General features: G+C 39.0%; 1 protein-coding gene across 2 annotated transcripts in view; it reads left to right on the forward strand.

Annotated features, from left to right (window-relative positions):
• Positions 1-728: 728 nt before the first annotated feature.
• IL12RB1 (interleukin 12 receptor subunit beta 1) overlaps positions 729-26,476 on the forward strand; it is an 86,707-nt gene continuing 60,959 nt past the window's right edge. For both annotated transcript variants that reach the window (XM_075204703.1, XM_075204704.1), the window contains exons 1-5: positions 729-1,085; positions 2,347-2,473; positions 5,101-5,270; positions 16,302-16,453; positions 17,124-17,202. In XM_075204703.1, the coding sequence (XP_075060804.1) occupies positions 974-1,085; positions 2,347-2,473; positions 5,101-5,270; positions 16,302-16,453; positions 17,124-17,202 (640 nt within the window). In that variant the 5' untranslated portion in view covers positions 729-973. The remainder of the gene's footprint in view (positions 1,086-2,346; positions 2,474-5,100; positions 5,271-16,301; positions 16,454-17,123; positions 17,203-26,476) is intronic.

Here is a 26,476-nt window from a genome sequence, read left to right on the forward strand (position 1 = left end):
TAAAAAGCAAGTAAAGCACCTTTTAAGTACACATTGGATATTCTTTTCAATTCTTTGATCATCATGTTTGTTAGCTGTCCTTCTACAAATCATTACCTCCTTTTCAAAATCTCTCTGGGATTTGCAAGAAATATAGTAATAAAGTACAGCTGCCAGTTACACAGACACAGAGGGACATTCCAAAGTCTCTCTGCTCCCTACATCATATGCCATGTGACTGTGGGTTCTGTGGTAGTCCATGACACTGTGTAGAATTATAAATCATTAATAGCAGTTTGAATAAATAAGCAAAAGAAAATGGTAATTTCCAACAGTCCTGCCAGTGTGATCTGTGTAAAAAAACAAACCTAATTTATTCATGGGATTGCTGCTTTAATGCAAATTGGACTGTGATTTAGTTGAATTTCTTTTATCTTCCTCTAGATAAACTGAATAAAAATTTTGATTCAGGATTGATCTTTTATGGTATGTCTCATTTTAACTTAAATTACTAAGAAACAATGTAAAATCATGATAGAGCAGTACTACTAACTGAATATTCTTGTAACTGTAAGCTTCAAATATAAGTACAAGTATAAAAGTACTACAACTATCATGTGATTAACAAGCAGTAGTGACTTAAGACACTTTCCTTTCACATCCTTGTCCCACAGTTTCATAAACCGACAGTTCTCTTGTAAGTGTCCCATATGTGGCTTGGCTGTGGTTTCAGTATGTCACAGCTGCTCTACATACACCTCCTCACAATGCAGTGACATTTTATTGCAGACCACAGCTGTGGCCACCGTCACTTTGTCAACTACATTCTGAATTGTATTATTGGAGGCATAGTTTATGAGAAACCCTATAGTAGTGAAGTGATGAGCTTCTGTTCTGGCTCTGTCAGCTCATTTTCTGCTTTTAAACATGTTTTCAGTCAAAAAGCACACAACGGCATGGTGACCCATACTATTACAGTGCTTGACTGTACACCATGAAGATGAGGATGTCAACACTGACCTGTTATGGTTCCATGACGACAGCTGTGATTAAAACAGTATGCTGGATACTGCTTTTCATTTTTACTAGTGCGGATCTACAGACGGGTAAGTCTGTGTAATGAATCTGGTGCTTATTTTTCCTATTTTTAGCAAAAAGTGATATATGAAATTCATATATAAATAACATGTTCTATTTTAGAGTGTGATATTTTTTCATTCAAAGTGATAAGGTACTATAAGGGAAATTCAGAAGTTCTAACACAATATAGAACATGTGGAGCACTGAGTCAATTCCCTTCTCTACGTGTGCACTATTGGCATTGAAGAACAGTTGTTCTCACTTTAAGCAACCTGTAGGGGCAAGCAGTAACAATTCCACATGTCGCATAGCTTACGTGTGTCCTAAAATTGATATGTTTTAATCACTTCTTTACAAACAAACAAATCATTGGAATAATGTCTGAGCAGGCTGTGGAAAAGCAACTGTCCGAAATCGACATATTCTCCTTCCTCAGCCTAAACCAGGGTGGCAGAAAACAGTCCATAAAGTAGTAAAGAATGTCCTTGAGAAACAGTGGCTTACAGCAATCATGCAAACATGGAGTAAAGTGACAGCAAGTGACTTTGGCTTTAAATACATAAAAAATACTGTTTAATTATATTTAAAAAATGCAACCACTTGTTGAATGTAATCCACCTTCTAGTTACTGCAGAGCATGGTGAAAAGTTAATACTTTGCATGCATAGTATGGCATCGTAACGACTGTACACAGCCCTGTACCTGACAATATTGCCTCAGGTCCACCATCGAATGATGTGTGCTTAGCAACACAGCCACATGCCCACTACTGCCTCATGGCAACTATATTCCCATGCCCATCATATAATGCCATGAAGGTGTCATGCCCTGCCATACACATCCTGTTGTCCAGCATGATAGCAACACAGTCACCACAGTCCAATGCCTACCATATAGGTATTGCTCCAGTTCACTAATTGAACAGCTCTGTTCTAAAGCATTCAACAGGCTTGTGCTTAGGGGCACCCCCTAAATAGGTTGGAAACAGTTACCTCATTGGTGATGCACCACGGGCAGAGACATTGTCTGCACAGCATCCTGACATGCATGAAAGTTCTGAAAGACAGGTCATATCTTTGAGCTTGTTTGTATACCTGCTGGAAATAGAAATATAGTCTATAGTCTCCCTAAATCTGATCAGTTGTTAGATTGTCTTTGATATCACAAATTAAACTTAACTCACTTACAAACTTAAAGGTAAAGGAAGGAACATTTACAAAAAAGTCAAAAATACAGGACCGCATCAGATATGCCTTTTTGTTATTTTTCTAACTTATATTTTTACAGGTATGCACAAGAAATACCCTACAGATCTCATGTGCTACCAGAACTACACCTCGACCGAGAACTTTTGCTATTGTAGCTGGAGAGCTGGAGAAGACTCAGTAAATGCTATTTATACTTTATATTACTTGTAAGTGTCAATCGCAGAGTAACTACTTCCTTGTAAAAATCCCCACCCTTAACAGATTCTATTCAGAGTTCTGTCTTTTTATTTTTAAGTTTAATTTTATTTCAAGAAGCTACGGAAGTTATGCATTTAATTTCCCTCTGCTCTGAAACTTTTTCTGTCTAAGGTAATTTAAACACAGGCTATTTTCATGAGCCCCTTCTCTTGTGTTCAGGTGCGCTCCAGTGTTTGTTAAGTGTTGCTTGGATGCATCTCAGAGTAAGATCCAATGCATGCATTAGTGCTGGAAACACAATGGATGCATGAAGAAATCACATCATGGGGTAAATGTATTAATGTCCGGATTCTTCAACTCCAGCGTGTTCAGCGTCTTCGGCAATTAAATTTAAAGCGGCGCTGCATTGTAAAGGGAAGTTTCCCTTTACAATGCAGCGCCGCTTTAAATTTAATCGCCGAAGACGCTGAACATGCCGGAGTTGAAGAATCCGGACATTAATACATTTACCCCCATATCTGTAGGTACTTTGGATCATTTCTGAATACAATTAGTTATCCTGATTCTAAAATGCACAGAGGCTACAAACAATTAAGTTAGCTACCTATTGCCACTTACACAAAAGATTCCTGAGTTATAATATTTAAAACAGTCTATAGCGTGACTTAAGAGCATATATGGCTGACTGTAGCAGACAGGTAGATGTTATACAAATAGTTTATGGTATCTGAGAGGAAGTGGTTAAATGATTAACAATTCAGTTTTTTTCATTGTTCTCATTGTTTATACCTATGTTTCTGAGAACAACCTTCACACATCTGCAGCCAGACTAACTGACAGTGACTATACTCTGCAACATGAAGAGCACTTTGAGGTCTATAGCATTTAATAACATGTTTTTAGAAGTATGACAATAGGGCATGGCTGGCCTAATATTAAACTATTATGCCACCCCATTCTTTTACTATAATCACCATGCTAAAATGAGTACTAACAGAGAATATTATAGGGAACACTGGAGGTTTTCTAAAAATAATGTGCTTACCCACTGACTTTTAGGGGTATATTTATAAACTGTGGGTTTGAAAAGATGGAGATGTTGCCTGTAGCAACTAATCAGGTTCCAGATATAATTTATTTAGTACATTCAACAAAATGACAGCTAGAATCTGATTGGTTGCTATAGGCAACATCTCCACTATTTCAAACACGCAATTTAGTAAATATACCCCTTAGAGTTTGAATGACAGGTATGCTGCTTTTTCTGTTATCCGTAATTCTTTCTGTAAAAAGTCAGGCATGCATGTACACTATGGCATAGGATCACTGATCGATCCATTTACATTCTATACAACGTACTGTCAATGGAGTGCAGTGCAGCAAAGGCAGGCGGTATACAAATTTCTCGTATGAGCACAGTTTAGGAAAGCCATGCATGTTATAATCCACCGGATCCATCAGGTCTCCCAATGTTTGTTAGAGTAGGCAGGAGCTATGAGAGAATCACTGAACTACAGCTGACATTGAGAGACTCTCCTCACTCCTGCTGAGGCTAGGTTTTTTCGCACAGACTGCTTACTGTAGATAACATGCTGCTGGTAGGAATGGGGGATACGGAAATCTGAATTTATTATTAACAGAATGAGTTTTCTTTAAAAAAGAAAGAGCCAAATACTGGTCCCAGTGGTACTCTACTAATAACTTAAATTATAGTCTGAATATGTTCGGTTTACTACATTTTTGTCATTTATCCTTTAGCCAGTTCTCTACCTAGGTACATATTTTATTACCTAGACCTAGTAGAGTTATGTTATGTACCAAACTATTATGTGGAACAGTATTGAATTCTTATGCAAAATCCAATTATTTTACAATTGCACAATGAAGCTACTAATCCTACTGGTTTTGCATTGGCCTTTTATGACACTGTGAAATAGCTGTGTAATATACAGCTTGCAATGGGTGGAGGAACTCTATGCAATATTAACTTATATTTACATTTTAAACAAGTCAAAATATAAAACTAGCAAATGTTTTCAAGTATTGGGAAAGAACATTTTTAAATTAACTTTTGATACATTTTTCTTGGTTACGTATATGTATAGGGAGTAGACAAAATGATGGGAAAAATCTGAATATTTACTTGCAAAAGTAAGATTGAATTTAGTAGGATAATCTGATACATTTCAATGAGTGAAGGCGATCTCCATTTAGACCACAGAACCTTTTTCTGTCACACAAAGCGACCTGATTTTTGCATGTCTGGTGAGGTAGCAGTGGTGTGGTGCCAGCCATTAATGTCAGTGGGACACCTTTTGTACCATGTAGGCCAATCTTAAATGGGAATGCACATCTGTAACCACTGTAATAAAACAAAAAAACATGACATAAAAGCAGTCTATGTTTCCTTCGATTTGCGGCTCTTTATATACATAACAGACAATTTTTCTTTCACACAAGAATATGCTGCACCTCTCCATTTTTTTCCAGCTTGGTAACAATCCCCAATATCTCTAGGAATAAAAATATTGACTAAAACATGCCAAACTACAGTGCAAAGTGTGATCACTGTATGCAATTATAAATCTGGAAGACATAGCATTTGTTAAGATAACAGACATATTCTCTCATCCAGCAACCAAGAGCAGTTAAAATGGGACGGTTATGATGCAGGAAATCGCACATATCACATCTTTAAAAGTTATGAAGTGCATATGAAGAAAAACATCTCTGTGTCAGTAGCAGCAAAGGAAGAAGGAAAAGAATATTGGTCTGCTAATTTCACTGTACTTCTGGACAAAGCAGGTGAGTAATATCTTTTACTATGTTGCTCTCAGCAATTACAGTTAGTGAGGTGACATCTGTGTCAGTATTATTTTATAAAAAAATGTTTTATATTATATTGGAAGACAACTTCATACTGAATGGGGAAGCAGGAACGTGGAACTACCAGTATGATCAGGGGAAGTCTGGGTTTGGACATGGCAAACTATGACCTACACTCCTTTACCAAATTGTATAAAAACTCATTAAAATTGAATGAGTAACTTTGCCATTCTTTAAACTCCAAACTATGTACCTTTATCTACCCCACTTACCATAAATTGAAGAAATTAGATTTTAATGTAATTACTTTGTAATTAATTTGACATTTTGCAGCTCAAAAAGGTTTATAAAGTTACATTAACTTTGGCAAAGTAAAAATGAGAGATGGACATGTCTCTTCCTAAACGGTAACATTCACTTTTTTTCATTATAACTCAGCAGTAATAATATGGAAAGTTGTAACAGGGCAGATGGTTGGCACCCTAAAAGTAGTGTAAGGAAGGATTCTACAGGCCCGGTGGTATGGCAGAGAGGCGAAGGTCCCCCCAGTAGTGTTGGAATACAACAAGGAACACAGGGCTAAAACTGCATAAACTTGTGGGTTTATTATCTTTGTTTGTGGCCTAAGGCTTTACCACAGCAGCAGATAAGTGGTGGTAGTGTAGAAAAGTAATAGCACTATACTATCAACATGCAATGTTATTCAACATGTCATAAACTAAACAACATTTTAGAAATCTTGGTTCAACAATATGCAAACATAAATTGACACAACCCATAGGTCACTGAATAAATATATCCCACTTTAAACTTAGGCACTGTGCATCAGTGAAATGGATTTCACTGGATAGATACTTTTAGTGCAGTTATACAGATCATACTTATCACACAAAAATCAGTAGAGATGCAAAAAGGAGTTGTATCTGTTATAATCCACTGGTTTAAGCAAAGCATCAGCTGACACATGAAGCTAGTTTACTTGTACAAGTTAAAATCAGTAGCTACATTAATGCATGTATGACTCCTAAGCTCTGTAACCAACAGCAATACTGCACAATAAACGATTTCCAGTGTAAAGGACAGTTTTCACTTAGCAATCCATCTAATGGACAAAGCAACTCTCTCCCAGCCACTGTAGGGTTAAACAACTTGCAATTCTCTCCTCAGCATCCATTTTAGGCAGTGTCAGTCAGCTTGCAGATAACTTTAAATACAGCAGATTTGGCTGGAACAAACTCTTCCTTTAGCCAGTGCTATAACACCTCTCAATAGCAATATTACAGTCTCCGTCAGAGGTTTTAATAACAGTTTGATGTCTCACTTAAATAACTTGAACATAGCAAAGCAAAAGAAACTTATCTGTCTTTATATGAGTCCTGCTGACATCTCATGGGCAGTAGCACGTTAGGTCTTTTCCTATACTACAAAGGTGCTTACTTCTGGGCTGGCTGCAAATATCCCTCAGAACAACAGTTCAGCCATAGCATTTAGTGGCTCTTGGTGGGAAGATCCTCCCTTATCTCCTCCCCCTTTTCCCAACAATCTCCTAAAGCCTTCTAGTACATTCTTGGGCTCCAGAGAGCAGCCTGGGCTGTAGTTTGCAGTCTGTCCACCGAAAAATGTCTGACACAATTTGCATTTAACTTCCTAGATGCACTCTGGGGAACTATAGTTTTCTGAATGAGTCCATACAGTAATATACCTGTGATTTCAGGGTATTACATTAAACACAGCAAGTCTTTCTTGGTTAAACAAGGTGCAAGAAATATTAGGCCATTAATGGAAGTGTAAAATTTCAGTATATGTGCTACTTAAAGTACAATTGTGTAAATTGCAACCTATTGATTAAACAATGTCATTTAAAATTGTGCTGCTCCACAGTAGCAGGACATCTACTCCAGTGATAGGCAACCTGATACACTTCAAGGGCCCTCCAACCTTCTACAGGGCCGTATATTATCCTTAATATCAATAACAAATGAAATATACAAAATATTAAATCAAAGAAATATAATAAACAAATATAATAATCCAATGTGACTCCACCTACTTATGACTAATAAAACTCTGTCTAAACATGCAGTTCATTATCACAAAGGAAGGAGGGAGACCACATGGTACGGACTTTATGTCCCTCCTCCTCTGATCTCAGATGTGCTCTTGGTCTTCCATGACTTATCTGCGCTGTGTACAAAGGATTTGGAGAAGTTCATGTGATGCAGAAGTTGCAAATTCAGTCTTATTTTCTGCTTTATGACCCATCAAGCATCACCCGCGGCCCAAGCTTTTATTCAATAAGAGCTGGGGCCCCAGATAAAGCTTTCTGGCGCCTAAATTAGAGAATAAAAGCTGGGGCTAATGGGGCATAAAGCAGGAAAAGTACTGATGGAGCATGTCGTGAAGTATTCCATAGCAAGGAAGGACGACAATAATATATGAAATATACAATATTATAAATGACTACTCATCCCAATATAAATAGTTTTAACAGGTAAACCTAGTGTGTGTCAGTACCCTCCATGGAGTACTTAGATAAAGCTACAACAAAGACCCAGCATGTGTATATTATAGACATTTGTTGTCACCTAGAGTGTACGTGCCCACACAGCTCGGTTTCCTGTCTCTATTCACCCAGCCAGAGAATCTCTCAGGAACAAAGATTAAAATCAGGATTTCAAGATGAGACTATAAACCTGCATCAAATGGATGTTTCAATAGCATCATGTGTTAATTACAAAGAACTCAAATTTCCATCAAATTGGCCCAACATGTTATAGTTACACTAAATATGAGTCAACATTGAATGCATTGCACCAAATATTGCTTGACACCATATATTGCTCAGCATATTACACTTGGCTCCAGCTACGGCTTATTATAGTTGGCAGTGTATAAACCTCAGCATACTGCAGCTTCTAACTTTTGTACAAATGAATGCCTCATTATATGGTGGTAGTTAGATTTAGGACAAGTTTGTTGAGGTCTGCTTACACTGTAAGTGACCCTGCCTTGCTGCTTACTGTACTGTGATTATACCCATATGCTGATACAAAGTGATACAAAGACATGCAGTCAGCCGGTTTAGTGAAGGAAATGGGCAAGCATAGATAGTAACAGAAAACAGCAAATTTTTTGATGCAGCAATGCAACTTTCCTGTTGCATTGGAGGATGGGAAATACAGTAGTGTATATATATATGTATATATATATATATATATATATATATATATATATGTGTGTGTGTGTGTGTGTGTGCAGGGGTCTATGCAATAGGTTGGTTGTGCATTGGGATTAATATGATGGAGAGGTGCACCATATACAGATTTGTAAGTTGGCTTGACAAAGGCTCTCCCTTTTGGTGTACGCCTTTCATAATGACATCTGCTTCCTGGGAACCCTTGATAATATCGTGGCTGGGCAGGATCATTATGATCAAAAAGAATATCCTCTCCAAGTTATTACTGCTTTCAAACCCTCCCAATAGCTGACCCACTTTTGATGCTTACTGAGACACCTTCTCTAAATTTATATAGAATGGGAAGCCTCCAGGACTTAAACAACCAATGCTAAAAAATTTAATTCTAGCAGGAGGTGGGGTGGAGGGGTACTATGGTTTTCAGATACCAAACTTTACTATTGGGCTACCCATTTAGCACAAATCGCGGCAACATTTACTCTCTTCGGCACTACTTCATGGTTAGAATAAATATTTAGCTTTTTATCCCCTCTCCTCCCTGTGAGGACTTTCCAAATCACGTGAGCTAATTCTATTTATCTGCCAAACCTTGAATTTGCACTGAAGTTATGAGAAATATGATCTTCAGAAATTAATCACTCAACCAAAATCTCCCCAATCACACCCATATGAGACAACCCTCATTTTTCTCTTGGACAGTTACCTGGTCTTTCTGAACACAAGGCTCTTTGAGTACCTTGCCCATTCCCTTCCAATTTAAGACATTTTTCACACACTTACCCCATTTGAAAAATTATGTTTGTATGCTCCTCTTGGACGGGGGACGATTTCCATATATATTTATAAAATGCTCCTAGATGCAACATCTAACCCTATCAGAGACATGAATTAGAATTGGAATCGTATCTAGGTCAACTACCTGAAGAGGATGAATGGCAGGAAATCAGGAAGAGCACATCCCATGCTTCCATATCCACACTGATTATTACCATTGGTCTATACCCCCGACAATTTAAGTAAAATGTTTCTTACAGCTGTAAGCCGCGGTTGAAACTGCGGCCACAGACCTATGGCTATTCCTCCTCTCTTATCCCCTACAAGATCTTTCTATACACTACATAAAACTAGTCTCACACATCTTTGACGCAGCAAAATGTTCTATTGCTTCTCAATGGAAGCAGATACATCCTCCTCCCCTTACTCATGTCAAAAACTGTATCTGGCATATTGCATGCATGGAAAAAATTACCTATTACCTCCATGATATACTAGATTTTTTAATAAAGTTTGGGGCTCCACAGCATTTTAGAAAAGATAGGAACAGCACCTGTCACATCTAGAATATTCTTCAGAGTGGCTGCGTCTACCATTTCCGTCCGACCCTGACAATTCCAATGGTCTAGAAAATAAATATCTTCTTGGTTTTTTCTTCTGTCTCAATTTTCAATTATCTGTGATCCCCCACCTGCTCCTTTCCCACCAAGCCCCCTTCCCCTTTTTTGTTCTTCTTTTTTTATTCCTGTTCATATTTTGAAACAAAATGGACCTTGTACTTTGTATTTTCTTCTCTTGTTGTATCAGCAAAATATATGTAACTGTTACTTGTGTCTATTAAAAATAAAAGGTATAAAAGATGAACAGATAAGAAGACCATCACACTTATCAGATCATAGGGACTCAGGGAAGGTCAGCTCAGAGTCAAAAAAAATCTTTATTACTAATAATAGATACTAAAATTAGACAATGCAGCACATCCAGACATGAAACTACTGCTAGTCCATTTTAATTTCTACCCAGGGACAAGTAATACTTTCTTTTTAAATGCTAATGATTGCAAAAAGTTGATTCTTTTAGTGAGAGACTTAACAGATTACATAAATATACTAAACTCTAACGTGAATTTTCATGTTGGAGATTTTCCCCTCTTTCATGTACGTTATTAGGCTTTCTGTTTTGCTTAGAATAGTCAATTCTGTTTTAATTATATTGTTTTATAGGTAAAACTGAAAATGAAACCCAGCAGCTTCAAAGTTGTTAAGGAAATGTAAATATTAGTCACAAGTACAACATGCGTAGGAATGAGAGACTTCGTCACTTCTCCTCATTCTTAAAAGATGCAACAAAAAAGTTATCTTATGTCAACAGGTTCAATGAGAAAGACATGATCTTACTCTTTACATTTTTGCAAAAGGAAAATGCATTAGCCTGTTCTTTTCCCCCATATATTGATAGCATTACATATTAATGTTTCCTAGATGTTATCCTTCATTTTCAGAAAAATTAAAAACTAATAGTTATTTGTACAAAAACCTGTAAATTTTCTTGGTATCAATATATTTGCAGAAATTGTCATAAATTACAGTATTCTATTAACATATTTAGGGCCTGAGTCATTAAGGCAAGTTACCAAGCGCATCGTGCAATTGTTTTAAACTGCATGTAAATTGGCTCTGCATAGTCCCCAAGTCAAAAAGGGACAGATCTAAAATCACCTGTAGTGTTGACTACGAGTGTATGTTTACTCTGCTGTACTAGACCAGACACTGCAGGATGTGTACAATACCTATGTGGAATATAAAATCTCAAAAGAACGCACAGAAAAATATATAGATTTATTAGATTAATGTTACCTGTTAATATTATAGTCATTTATACATTTATACATGGAAATTTTTAAAAAAAAGTTTTTCTTTTCTTTAAAAACATTTATTAGTTCTGCGTGTGCCTGAGTTTGACTTGGACATGGCTGCACGAGAATGCCCTTACTGAACATTGCCTACGAGCATCCACCCTTTGCCCACACCGTTCACTTCCTGCAATTGTAGGCTGTAGTAAGTGTCGTTTGCGCTCGGAGATCATTTGGACGTGGCTGCGTTCTGTTGTGTATTGTCTAGTTCTGAGCATGCACAGATTGATTTTGCAGACGATATGCACAAAATCAGCAGATACATTCCTTAATGACTCAGGCCCTTAGAGTTTAATAAGACCTCAGATCATTAGATTAAAGCAGGAAGATATGTTTTCTTAAATGACAGTCATAGAAACATAAAATTTCACTGCAAATAACAATTACTTGGCCCGCCCAGTCTGCCCATGTATCATCCTATGTTAACCTCAAACCCTACTTGATCCTTAGTTCTTTGTAAGGACACCCTTATGTCTATCCAAAGAAAATTTTAATTGTATTACTATATTAGCCTCTACAACATCTGATCGGAGGCTATTTCACTTATCCACTACCCTTTCGGTGAGGTAATTTTCCCTCAGACGTCCTCTGAACTTATATCCCTCCAGTCTCAGTGCATGTCCTCGTGTTCTAAAATTTCTCTTCCTTTGAAGAATATTTTCCTCCTGTACCTTATTCAAACCCGTGATATATTTGAAAGTTTTGATCATTTCCCCCCTTTTCCTTTTCGGCTCCAAACTATACATATTAAGATATTTGAGTCTTTCCGGGAAAGTTTTGTGCTGTAGGCCATGCACCATTTTAGACGCCCATCTTTGTGCAGTCTCTAATATATTTATATCCTTCTGGAGATATGGCCTCCACAATTGAACACAGTATTCTAGATGAGGCTGTACCAATGACCTATACAGTGGCATTATTACGTCTTTCTTTCTGCTACTGATTCCTCTCCCTATGCAACTAAGCATTTAATTTGCCTCATTTCTCATTACTTTCTTACATTGCTTACCTGCCTTAAAGTCACCTAAAATAGTGACGCCTAGATCCATTTCCTCCTCAGCACTTTCCATTATAGTGCAGTTATTACTGTATTTAGCCTTTCGGTTTTTGAGATCCAAGTACATGAATTTGCAATTCATGTCATTAAAATGTAGTTGCCACTCTCTTGACCATTCCTCTAGTCTACCTAGATGATCAATCCTTTGTCATACCCCTCCCTCCTGGTGTGTTTACCCTGTCGCATATCTTTATGGCATCTGCAAAAAGGCATATATTCCCTTCAATGGCATTTGCAATGTCACCAATAAAGATATTAAAAAGCAATGGTCCAAATACGGATGCCTAGGGTACACCACTGGTAACCTTTCCCTCCTATGAATGCGCTCCATTTACTACAACTCTCTGGTTTCTATCCTGCAACCAAGGCTTTTTCCATTCAGCCATCTTGGAATACAATCCCAAGCTTTCGAGTTTATTTAGCAGTCTGTGATGTGGGACAGTGCCAGAAGCCTTGATCTATTATCTTGATCTATTACTATAGTCACTCAGTCAAAAAAGTCAATAAGACTTTGACATGAGTAAATCCAGTAAATCCATGCTGTTTGGGATTCTGTAAGTTACTGGATTTTAGATATTCTTCAACTCTTTCTTTTAAGAGTGTCTACATCAATTTCTCCTACTACTGATATAAGGTTCACTGGTCTGTAATTTCTTGCCTTATCCTTGATTCCACTTTTATGAGAGTTCTGTTAGGACATTCTTGTCTCTAAATCTACTTGTATCTACTTCATTTTTATGAAAATACTTGCAACTTAACTGTGGCCCCTTCCCCTCTTTTTCTGTAGTGAACACTGAGCCAAAATAGATATTAAGATGATCTGCTATTACCTTGTTTCTCTCAATAAGACTCTCAATCTATGTCTTTAGTTTTATTATTCCTCCTTTTGTTTTTCTCCTTTCACTCATATACCTAAAAAAAGTTTTGTCTCCTTTACCTATTAACTAGGCCATTTTCTCTTCAGCTTGTGCCTTTACACATCTGATTACCTTCTTATCCTTCTTCTGTCTAACAAGATACACCTCTTTGCCTTCATTATTCTGAGTCTGCTTATATATCCTAAAGGCCATCTTTTTTTGTTATCACAATATCTGCTACTTATTTTGCAAACCACACTGGCTTCCTTTTTCTTGTGCTTTTCCTAACCCTTTTGATACAAAGCTCTGTTGTTTATAGTATGGCACTTTTTATTTTTTCCCACCTCTCCTGCACTCCTTTCAAGTTCTTCCACTCTGCCAAAGAGTCACTTATACATTTTCCCATCTCTACAAAGTCAGCCATACTAAACTTTAGCACCTTTGTTTTAGTGTGGTATGAGTCTGCTATCATACTGCTTGATGGCCACTGGATCGTAGGTTCTCACCCAAATTTACACCAGATATTCTGTCACCATTTGCAAGAATTAAGTCTAATGTTGCATCTTTGCGATTGGGCTTCCTCACCATTTGCTTGAAGGATGGCCCCTGCAAGGAATTCAGAAGGTCCCAACTTCTAGTGGAAAAGTCTTCTGCCAGTTCACATCAGGTAGATTAAAGACATTCATGATTATGACCTGGTGGACTAGTATTTAAGCTTTGTTTTTGTATATATTGTTACTCCTCCTCTGATTCTTCCCACTCTGTCCTTCCTAAAGAAAGTATATCCGGTTATAGCTATGTCGCAGTCATGATTTTCATTGCACCATGACTCCGTAATAGCCAGATCATCCATTGTCATTATCGCACTTAATTCTGGGATTTTATTTATTTCTTGTTTGTGCATCTCCTATTCTTAGCTATGTTCATCTCTCTGGCTATGTTTATTCTTTTTTGATCTGTATTGTCTTTTGTTGCTGTGGATATGTTTCCTGTTCCATTAGTCTGCAGAAAGAATACCTCTTGGCTGAGGGAGCAGATTACTTTATTCCTATTTAGTTCACTGATCCATCTGCTAGTTTTAATAGTTCCTGGTAAAGCTTCCAAACTCCTGATTTAGGATTCTGGTTCCCATTGAATATGGGTCACTTTTGTATAAGCCCGTACATTTTCAGATTACATGACTACGGTCTATCAATCCAAATCTCTCCTCATTACACCACTTCCTTAGCCACACATTGAAGTTTCTGATACAATGAATCTGTCTTCACCTTTGTAAATGGCAATACTCCTGAAAAAATTATAGTGGTTGCCATCTGCTCCAGAACAGTCCCTAACTTTTTAAATTCATCTTTTATGACAATGCCTACAGCCAGGGCCGTAACTAGGGCTGTGTGACAGGGGCGACTGAAGGGGGGTGCAATTTAGGATTATTTTAGGTTAATTTGGTTAAAATTGAGGGCTAGGGCGACGGCATTTGTCTTTCTCGCCCAGGGCACTAGAATTCTAAGTTACGGCTCTGCCTACAGCATTAGCCAGGTAAATTTTCCTTAGGTAGACAATGACATCCACCTCCTCAGCTTTTCTTGCTGCTTTCCAAATTCTTAACCTGCGCTTTTTATTCCTTGGAGCTGTGGCTCCAGGTAAGCACCTTACTTGTTTTTATACTTCAGTAGCTTTTCCCAGATGTATGCCTCTTATAATGGAACCCCCCAAGAGAAGTTTTCTGTCTGACGTTTAGAACGCGCATGCGTGGAAGGAGCCGTTTCCCCGCTGCTAGGCAACGGGACGTTCCACGGCTTGTCTGTTAGTGGTCAGCTACGTCCTGACCGCCGAATTACTTTTCTGCTAATCATGGCTAACCTACCTTTATATAAAGTAGTAGTAGTAGTATTATTGTATCACTTCCTGCTCCAGCGTTCCTTGTTGTACCTGCATTCTATTAACATTAACATGCTATTAATATTAACATTAAGACTATTAACATGCTAGTGTTATTGGCTCCTGACTTGGCTTGTTCATTTCCTTTGGATCCTGTTCTGGTGCCTGTTTGTTTGTTCTGGTTTGACTTCTGGCTTGCCATAACAATACTCTGTATCCCCCCTGTGTATCTTGTTACCGGCTGGTTTTGAACTTGGATCGTTTGATTACTCCTGTCTTCACCTGTCACTATGCTGGTGACTGTCTCAAAGAATTGCGCACCCTTTGCAGCTAATTCCATACTCCCTTGCATGGGTCCTTGGTGAATACCTGGGGTGCGTTACGACTCTGCGACTCCATTATTAGTTGTGCTAATTCCAGCTAGTGGCTACTTCAGTCTCGCTAATCGTGACAAGTACCTACATTATTTGTACATTCTAGCCCTGCAAGAGCAGCATATGTGATTTCCACTGTCATAGCTTGTGGGATGTGTCTGTGTTGTTCTGGAAATCTCCCCCATTCAGAGTACACAGTAGTCCAGGCAGAATGTCTTCTGGAGGCACTCTAAAGCAGTGGTGGCCTCAAGGATACAGACATTCTACATATCTCAGCCTGTAGTTTACCTATCCCTTCCTGCAACAATAAAAAAGCCAGAACATTTTTGGAAGTGGAATAAAGAAAAAATGAAGAAAATAGTGATGTCCCCCATTATATAGATTTCTTTTATTCATGTTATGGTGGATGGTCAGCACCGTGACAGGCATAATAATAGCCACGGGAGCACATGCAATTCCTATGGGTTAAACACCATTATTGGCCATAAATCCAGAGAAATAATTGCCTGTAAGGGCCCTATTGATCTTGCTGCATAATGTTTTGTTCAATTGAATTCAGTATTTACAGAGCATGAAAAAATATATCTAGCTCAGGAAACTTGTTGGATCAGTAAAAATATAATAGTGTGATTAAGTATTGGATATTTAATGGCATATGTTGGATATAGTTAATCATGTTACAAAGGTGCACTGCAAAGTTTATATAAATATATTTCATATGTCTCACATATGTCATACAATAAAAACACAATGTTTTACAGTATCTGATTAATTCATCTTTAATATCAAAGGGCAATACAAGTAACTATTTCTTTGGATATTAAAATGCTATTGGGGGTTGCTTGGATTTGGGGCTCACAAGAGGATTCTTTGGTGATTTTAATCATCATTTTGGGCCTGAGCATAAAATTCTGTACGTGGGTTGCCATAATGTAATGTTTATTAAAATTGTATTTTATCAGTGAAGCTAGATCCACCAGACCAGAAAAATTTCACCATTAAAAAAAAAGACGGCTATGTGAGCATTCACTGGACAAGGATTGATCGCTTTTCAGACTCCATGAAAACCATAAAGGAAGTTCAATGCAAAATAAATGAACATTCATTTAGGATGGTAAGATAAAGAATATCTATGTATTTGAAAAATGGATCTATGAATTGTAGTTGTCAACTTCATTAAAAAATATGTTTATTCTAAAAAATATAAATTCAACTATGTACTATTTTCAAAAGGTCTTATGTGACTTCAGTTGTAGTTGCTTGTTCTTAATACAGATGGTAAGAGTGGCACTGTGGTTAGCACTGCTGCCTCACAGCACTGGGTTCGATTCCAACTAGCTAGCTGTGTGAAACTTATGTTTTCACTATGTTTTATTGGGTTTCCTCTTGCAGCCCAAACATATACTGGTAAGTTTATTGGCTTCTGACCAAATGCACCCAGTGTGAGCAGATTGATTTACAATATCCATTTGCCAATAATGAACTCTCTCTGCTGTTTCATATCTATTTACCTCTATTGGGGACTGTGGTGCCCAGAGGCAAGACCAATGCAAGAGAACTCTTGAAGGACAGTAGTTTGTATACATATATTCAATTCAGAAAATATTTGTGATTTTTTTTGTCTCTTTTATGGTTTTATGTTTATAATGGATTACCTTGCACTGTTTCATATGACAATTGTTTATTATAAAAGCCCAGTGTATATTTTCTACATATTTCCTTCTGATTATTTCTAGAGATTATTGAACTTCTACATTTCTATCAGATTTTTATTGCTTTCCTAGGATCGTTGTTTGCTCTACAAAACTAGCAATCCACCCAACTGCATTCTAGAGGCCGAGATTGAATTACCCATTTGCCAAGGTACTGCTATGATTAATGTCAGGTGATCTAATGATATTGTTACTGCAATAGAATGTCCGAAGGCTGTTTGAAAATGCCTAAGTTCTGTGTCTACTGTTCCTGTGTTTGGAATAGGTGTTATACTGTCATGGAGCAACTATCATAGGTTAAAGGGGTATTTAATTATGTTGAAGGCACCATCAAAAACACTTTTTCCAGAACTTGTGCAAAAAATATTTGTAATTGAGTTTTCTAAGCAGATTCAGGCCCCTTGCCCACTGACATCAAAACTCATGCATATACCCTTACAAATTACTAATAACTGCTTGTGACTAGCTGAACCAAAGAGCCTTTGCTGCTCAGCCAATCTCAAGCAACTTTCCCAGTGGCTGAGTGGGTATTCACCCTCCCAGTCTATTCAGTTCAATGTAATTTTGAGATGGGGCTCCATAAGGACAGCACGGTTGCTTAGTGGTTAGCACTTCTGCCTCACATCACTGGGGTCATGAGTTTGATTCTCGACCACAGCCTAATCTGCGTGGAATTTGTATGTTCGCCCCATGTTTGCGTGGGTTTTCCTCTGGGTGCTCCGGATTCCTCCCACACTCCAAAAACATACTAGTAGGTTAATTGGCTGCTATTAAATTGGCCCTAGTCTGTGTTTCTGTGTGTGTGTTAGGGAATTTAGACTGTAAGCTCCAATGCAGCAGGGACTGATGTGAAAGAGTTCTCTGTACAGTGCTGCTGAATTATTGGCGCTATATAAATAAATAGATGATGATGATGATGATAATGATGATGATAAGGAGCATTTGCGTTAGTACCAGCGTAGTATGAGGATAATTATTCCATTTGGACTGTTTAATAAAGTGGTAAAGAAGGTTTTTTCCCTCATCCATCCTGACCACGTGGGTTTCATTCCAGGGCATCAAGCCCCTTATAATACTAGAAGGGTTATTGGTCTGATACATGCGATACATAGTGATTAATTTCCCTCCCTACTTATGGTGCTCAACGCTGAAAAGTTGTTCTACCACATTTCCTGGTCTTTTATGGATGGTGTGCTCGGAGCAATGGGATTCTCTGGCAGGTTACTGAAGGGCAACTCGGCCCTATACTGCTCTCCATCTCCATGCTATGATATCTGTGAATGGTCTGACCTTGGTTCCCTTTGCTATCTTAATTGGCACGCATCAAGGTTGCCCCCTTTCCCGACTTATATTTGCTTTTGTCATCAAGCATGCCAACCAAGAGATAACTGGCATTTCCGTGGGCACCTCTACCCATAATATTGCACTCTACGCTGATGACGTCCTATTGTCCATCACTCATCCGACTACTTATTTACCTCACCTCTTGGTTGAACTGGGCCTATATGGCCACTTTTTGGGCTCAAGATCAACTCAAAAAGACAGTTGTCAGCACTTATCCTTTACACTGCATATCTGTGTGTTTCTAGCAAAATGAAAACATGAGGTATTAGTTTATATTTTGATCAAAACATTTAAGCCTGCCGCCCAGCGTCAAGGGCTCCTCATTATATGCAGGTCCTACACTGACCTATATGCTTATAGGTGAGGTGAGTGCATTTGATTTTAAATGCATTTTAATGGTCTCCTGGACAAAACCATGTTACAATGCAAGCGGTGCAAACTAGTTTTCTCTTTTGCACATAAGCATGAAAAAACAGACAGTATTTAACTTATGTGCAAAAGAGAAAACTAGTTTGCACCCCTTGCATTGCAACATGGTTTTGTCCAGGAGACTGAAATAAGATACGTCTTCATTTAAGATCCTTAATGAATCAGGCCCCAGATTTCTTCTGTGGCCATTATCGCACTGCAGCATTTACACATTGGAATGGAACTATATTCATTGACTTTTCACATCATATAGGGGGCAGATCGTTTAGTTTTTCTTGAGCCTTGCTGGGATCCCATGGACTGTTGTTTTATCACGGTTGCCCATCTTTATTATCTTGAATGGGTTCTCTGATTCTTTTTATCTATGTAGATCATTTTAGTTCTGGCCAGAACTAAGCACTGTTGTTTTATTTGTGAATAAATTTATATTAGATTTTTATACATATTTATTGTGATACTCATTGCGCAGAGGGAGTTATTTGTGTATTAAGACTTAGGTTCTGAACCTCAATATTTTTGCCCCTGACAAGATACTTATTCTTGAGTGTTCTTTCCCATTTCAGTGGCGCCTTCAAAAATCAAGTACCTCAGGGTTTTTATTACTAAACACTACCACCACCTTTTCATTGCTTTATCTCTTCGAGACCTTCCTTATCCACCCGCCATATGTTTTTAAATTAGTCCAAATTCACATCTCTAAATTTATTTGGTCAGGTAAATGCCCCCAGATCTGACTTAAAGTCCTTCAGAGGTCCTTGCGGAGATGGGGGCAGGGGATTCCAGATTTCCAGTGATACCATCTTTCAGCCCAACTTGTCAATGTGTCCTGTGGTGTGGTTCGGCAACTTCTAGAGTCTGGTCTAAAATTGAGGCTGAGGGTCTGAGACTGCTCTCGCGTCTGCTCTCTTATGGCTCCCAATGGCTTGCCGCCCATAACACTCCCTACTCCAGCCAGTCATCTCACATTCTCTATCCATCTGGAACGCCTCCTCTCAAAAACATGGCTTTTCGCCTCATCCCTCTCCTGTGATACCATTATTAACTCCCCAGATTTTTCTCTGGAAATTATCCTTAAAGCATTTCAGCCGTGGCACTCGTGGGAAATCAGATATCTTATTCATCTAATTTCTTCCATGATTTTACCTCAATTTTCTGACATTCAATCTCGCTTTCACATCCCCTCACAGTTCTACCAATTTCTACAGCTATGCCACTTCCATAATACAGTAAAAGCTCACATTTCCTCCTGCCCACCTACTACTTTTGAATCTCTTTATCTACGTCAATCCTATCCAAAAGGTCTCATCTCTATATTATATCGCCTACTTGCTCCCCCTACTTCAGGCTTCCGGGACCCCCATGAACTAGCCTGGGAAGGTGACCTTGGCGAAACACTGTTAGATGAGGAATGGTCTGAGATCCCTGAGAATACTGCCTCCAGATCTATCTGTGTCAGAATAAAAGAACGTCTATAAGGTTTTGGTTCACTGGTACTATGTGCCTTTGACTCCACTGACCGGTGTTGGTAGGGGTGCTCTCATGAGGGCTCTTTCCTCCATATCTGGTGGACGTGCCCAAAATTGACACATTTCTGGATGGAGATCAAACATTTGATTCAATCAATTTTCCAGGTGGATGTGTCCCTGGAGCCAACATTTTTTCTTCTTCCTCTGGGAGCCCCCTTGCCGTCCTGACATCAGAACAAGTTAGAAATTCTCTCGGCAGCCACCTGCCAAATAGCAGCTGACTGGCGGCAGCAAACTCCCCCATCCCTTCAGAGTGTAATTAATAGAGTCTTGCAGACGTAGTGGGGGGTATTCAATTGTTCCTCCGAGCGCGTTAAAACTATTACCGTTTATACGGTAAACTTGCGCGTAAAAAACGTTATTACGGTAGTTTACTCGCTGAATTTCAGCTGCGAGATGAAATTCAGCAAGTAATTACCGTATAAACGGTAATAGTTTTAACGCGCTCATTCCGGCAGCGCCCGGAGGAACAATTGAATACCCCCCCAGTGAATGGGATATATGACCAGAATCATTTACAACTCATTCAAAGCTTTCGCAAAGGTATGGGACCGGTGTCCTTCTTTCAGGCTCAATCACCATTCACATAACTTTGTACTGCAATCTACCCCCCCCCCTCCCTCCCTCCTGCTTTTTTTGCTAGCTTCTTGCATCTCCTAACTTGGAACTAGCCACTCCTCCTTTCTTTTCTCTCTTTCTTCTCTTTGTCTTTTTTCTGCCCCCTTTTACTCTATAAGAAAAACTCTTGGTCATTCTTTCTAGTCATCTATAATCCTTTGCTGATGTAAAAAGTTTTACGCCTACGCTGGTCGTAGACACTGTTTGATTATTTCTGTAACTAGTATTTGTGAACTCTTACCATCAACTGTAAACTATTTCTCATTTAACATTGCAAAAATAGAACTTTAATAATAATCAAATGCAACAGTGCAGTGAATAGTAATAACTAACAAACAAGATGGCGGCCTCACGTGCATTCACTGGCGTCCAAACTCACATACACAGAGTGTGAAAAAAATAAATCAACAAAGATTCCACACAATAATCACAGTCCTACCAATGTTAAATAGATTGTGAGATTAACTAGTTAACGTTGTCGCACTTATAGAAATGTTGGTAACTTGCAATAGATCTCTGATACTTGGAATGTATGTATATATCTGACAGGTAACACAGTCTCTCATATATGTACACATTTATGTAACTTATGAAAGTAGAGGTATAGTGTTCTTTTCTTAATGCAGCATTAATGGTGTTACAGTGTTTGGTGTGTTATTAGTTATATCTCTCCCTTCTGGATGGCAATGATGGTCTCAGCAAATGTTGGGTTGTAGACTAACTGCAAGCCAGACCTTGCTAGCTGTCCCTCTCTGCTCACACACAATTTGCTCATAGTGGGAGTCACCCTCTCCGCACACTTTGCTGTGTAATCTCTCTCAGGCTGCTTGATAGTTGATTACCTGCAGGGATACAGCTACAAGTCTTTTCTGTTGAAAGCTACACCCAATATCTCTTTTGATAGCTCTGATGTCTATCTCTTTGTTTGTACTGTTCCCTCCTGCAGATTTTCCTATCCAACCTCTCTCCTTCCCCTGCTGCTGTCACACACCTCTCAGGCTGCCCGTTGCTCTTCCTGTCAGTATTCTACTTCCTTCCTGTCTCTCCTCCCAGATCAGACTCACTGGCAGGGCTGACCTCTGCTTGACCCTGCATTTCCATAGCAATATGAGCTCCTGTTCAGCATAAGACAGCCTGGTTACAGGTGAGATGTTGCCAGCAGCCATAACAAAGAGCAGGGAAAGAAAAAGGACATGTGAGTATTGATTTTGCTTATGTAGCCTGGCGAGTGTGGTGGGTGAAGGAAACAAAACTGCTCATGGGTGCAGACTTGTGAGGTGCAAAATTATAAAAGGTGAAGAAGGAATAGGATGCTGAAGAGAAAAGAGTTGTAAGGAGAGAAGTGTGATGAAAGTGAATAGGAGAAAGAGAGAAGGTAAATACAGGTGTTGGAGTGATTTGAAAAATGTGGATTAGCTAGGTTAGGTAATGAGAGAGTGGTGAGGAACAATTGCTCCAAGTTGTGGAGGGCAGTTGAGCAACAGATGACTGCTACTTACCTCACCTGTGGAACTGCAATTCTTTATTTTCTTTCTTCTCTGCTAGAACATTGCAGTTCTCCTCTGTGGTTAGAGATAGTACTAAAATTGGTACAGATAGATCTTTCTATATCAGTTGTACCTTATTCTCAGCATGTTACTAGCTTGTCCTTCACCGAAAATCACTGACCCTGCTATACTATACCAGTGACTGTGACATTGCTGCCCTCGTGTGGTCATTTATGAAACTGTTACCCTTCACTTAGCCAGTTTCAAACACATTTACATCAGACTCTCTGGGCCTGATTCATTAAGGATCTTAACTTGAGAAACTTCTTATTTCAGTCTCCTGGACAAAACCATGTTACAATGCAAGCTGTGCAAATTAGTATTCTGTTTTGCATATAAGTTAAATACTGACTGTTTTTCATGTAGCACACAAATACTTGATAGCTTATTTGTACACTGAAATTTAAAGTTGATATTTGTGTGCTACATGAAAAAACAGTCAGTATTTAACTTATGTGCAAAACAAAATACTAATTTGCACCCCTTGCATTGTAACAAGGTTTTGTCCAGGAGACTTAAATAAGAAGTTTCTCAAGTTAAGATCCTTAATGAATCAGGCCCTCTGTCTTTAAATTTTACACTTTAACTTATCAATGGATTCATTTGATACAACCTATTTACACTGCAGTTATGAATTATCCATTATAAATACCTGCAAGCTCTCTATGTTCACGACACCTTCCCTTTTTAAGAGATGGCATGGGGATTGACTCAGGTCATTGCCCAAGCCATCTCCCACAGATCCCACCTGGTTCAAATGGAATAGCTGTTAACTGGGTCTTAATAGGTTCTCTGGGGAGAAGGGTTAAGAAGGGGTTAAACATCTCATTTAGCTGGGACTTCTGGTCCTACAATAGCTGTGGGCTAACCTCTGCATTCTTACCTACACTCTCTGTACCTCTCACTGACCGTGTCTCTTTGTGGGTGCTGCTTGAGAGAACGCGTCTCTCCCACAAAAACTCCTGTAAGTGGGAAACCCTTAATCCTGGCACAGCGGAATACCTACGTCTACTCTGCCCTGCTTACCCGCTACAAGTGGGATACACTATGTGATTCTGATCTGCGGGTCTAAGGAACAGGACACTCCCCTCCCCCTTGGACTCATCTATCAGTTTCACAGTTTTGAAAATAACTGTACTCTGTATAATATAAGGAAACCACTTTAAACCTATCTCTGACATAATATTCCCAGGTTGACACTAACATTTGTTTATTCTTCTCTCTCTGCTGACCCGGGTAGTCCTTCAACCTGAGCAATGATTCATTTTCAATAGTCCTCCCCCAGGCCCAGACACAAAAAATCTATTCTACTCTCCCTCATCTCATATTCTACTCTCCCTCAGCTCTCTAAATAGAGTGAACCAACTTATATACTGCAACTCTCTGTCACTAAACACCACATACTTGTGATTTTATCTGTGCCGCATAAAACCAAAAAATTTGCACCTTTCACACTGTTATGTTCGAAAAACGAGACAAACTGACTCACATATTTTCACCTGCACAGTCTGCACCAGTCTCAGACTTGGACGCTGAAAAACCAACCACCCGCGGAGTGATTATGCTCCACTCCCGAACTCATAAAACTGATTCATACCACGATCCAATCAGAAATGTGAGCTGTAGTACAAGATCTCAGAACTGAGATAACATCTATGGGCTCATGCACTTACGCGCTAGAACATAGAGTGGACTACATATGTAACTACCAGGAACCTGTCAAGCGTGAGCTCTTAGCTGTTGGAACGGAGCACAATAAAAGAGCACCTTGAAGATGTTGAAAATTGCACTAGACGGAACAATGTCTGTTTCACAAACATTCCCAAATCTGTTGATGAACTAACTAGAAGGTCTATTTCATCAATGTCTTTCCGACATCCCAACAGAAAGCTTCCAGTTGGTCAGAGCTCACAGTGCACATAGAGCAAAACCTCCATCCGATCAACCTCATAGAGATGTAACAGTAAGCTTGTACTATTTTAAAGTGAAAAATCACCTTCTAGCAGCAATCGACAATGCTCCAGTAATTCCTTACTCAGGCGACAATCTACAAATTTACCAAGATATTGCACCTTCCACTCTACAAAAGCAAAGGAATTTAATCAACATCACTCAAGCACTATGAAGCTACAAGATACGCTATCACTGGCACACCTCTAAGTAACACACAAAGACACCCACTATAGGATCAAAACACCCGAAGAAGGACTTAATGCACTCAAAGACATTGGAATTTCTCCTGCTTCAGCTACATAGACAACCTCCTCCCCCAGGAGACCTCTTCAATCTGAGTGGTCCAAACTGTAATCAATTTCTGGGACCAGTATGAGACTTGTTATATAATGAGACAAATACAACCTCTCTGCCCATTTATTTGTGGTGTATCTACCTCTTCCTGTTTCTTTTCTCTCCTTTTCTCTTTTCCCTTACAGAAACCATAGAACTTCACAGTGACTGTAACAACACTTGGACATTGATTAACAATTTACAGGTTTCCTTATCTCGTTGATAACTCTTTACAATGGTTTTTGCGGTATGCTCCTCCTTCTCCTAGTTTCTGGTGCCTCAATCATGTTGTTACACAACTACATCATTTTAGCTTCACTGGACCTGGGGAGATGGAGTGGCAATACCGAGTACCACTATCTTGCCATAGCTCTCTGCTGTCCTTTGATAGAGGATTCCTAGGTTCTGTCCTCTCCCCTTTTTCCCCCATCTTCTTCCTCTAAAAAACTATTTTCTTCCTGTTTCTGTCCCCTTGAGCTGTTAGGTCTCAGGTTCTCCCACTTCTCCATTTATCTTCTCAGGTAATATTTACATTTGTAACTTGAATTTTCCAGTTATTGTTTATTGTTATATACATATAGCATTAGTTGTTAATGTTACAAACTTGTTTATTCGACTGTTAGATTCATTCTTGAACAAGTTTTCCTTATGCATTAAGTATTTCTAAACCCATTTTATAACTCCTGCTAGACCAGCTGTCGATCGGTCAGCCTTCATATCTTAATTCCTGTCCCCCACTCACCCTCTCTGTGTTTGTTTCCCATTATGATTCTTTGCTACATAGTTACCCATTGTGCCTGGCCCTCCCAGGCCCAATTCAGTCATTTACCCAACAACACAATCCCCCCTTTCATTCTTGTACCCGCAGCCCGCACTACACCCCCAGCACACAGGAGGTGACTGCAAACTTGCATTAAACCTGGTTTCCATCAATCGGTTACCTGCCTTTACCTTCCCCCAACCCCTTTTCCCATACTGAGTAGCCTGGCCTTTCATGCTTCACACCCTATGGGAAATGGGCTTTTCTGGACCCTTCCTTAGTGGCGTCTCGGCACTTTACAATTACCCCGTGGCATCAATTCTTGCTAATGGATGCTTTTCATCTCCCATTTACATCAAAAATTGCACCAGACAGGGATGTCCTTTGTCTACCCTTCTATTTGCCCTAACAATGGAACCCTTCATAATAATCCAGATATCACAGGTATCGAGAAAGGCGTCCATGACCATAAATTAGCCCTCTATGCTGAGGACACCCTCCTTACTTTAATCAATCCTCATATCATTGTTCCTATTGTGTTAGATGTGATTGATAAATATGGCCAACTCTCGAGCTTTAAAATTAACCCTAATAAGACTGAAGCACTCCCCCTTAACATCCCCCAGCATCTCTTACATGTACTGAAATCTAATTTCCAATTTCGTAGGCAACCACAAAAATTGAAATATCTAGAAATCCATCTCACCAAGCATTACAATCAATTGTTCACACCAAATTTCCCACGCCCTTAAAAAAATCTTCACTCCTGGATTGGTGGAGTGTCAGCAGTTTAGATAAATGTCCTCCCCAGACTTCTCTTCCGTTTTTAAACCCTCCTGATCAGAGTCACTTCCAACATCCTCCAGAGCAGTATAATACGCCTTTTCTGGGTTTCAAGGAGACCTTGAGTCTGCC

This window comes from Mixophyes fleayi, chromosome 1 (assembly GCF_038048845.1).
Source record: "Mixophyes fleayi isolate aMixFle1 chromosome 1, aMixFle1.hap1, whole genome shotgun sequence".
NCBI lineage: Eukaryota > Metazoa > Chordata > Amphibia > Anura > Limnodynastidae > Mixophyes > Mixophyes fleayi.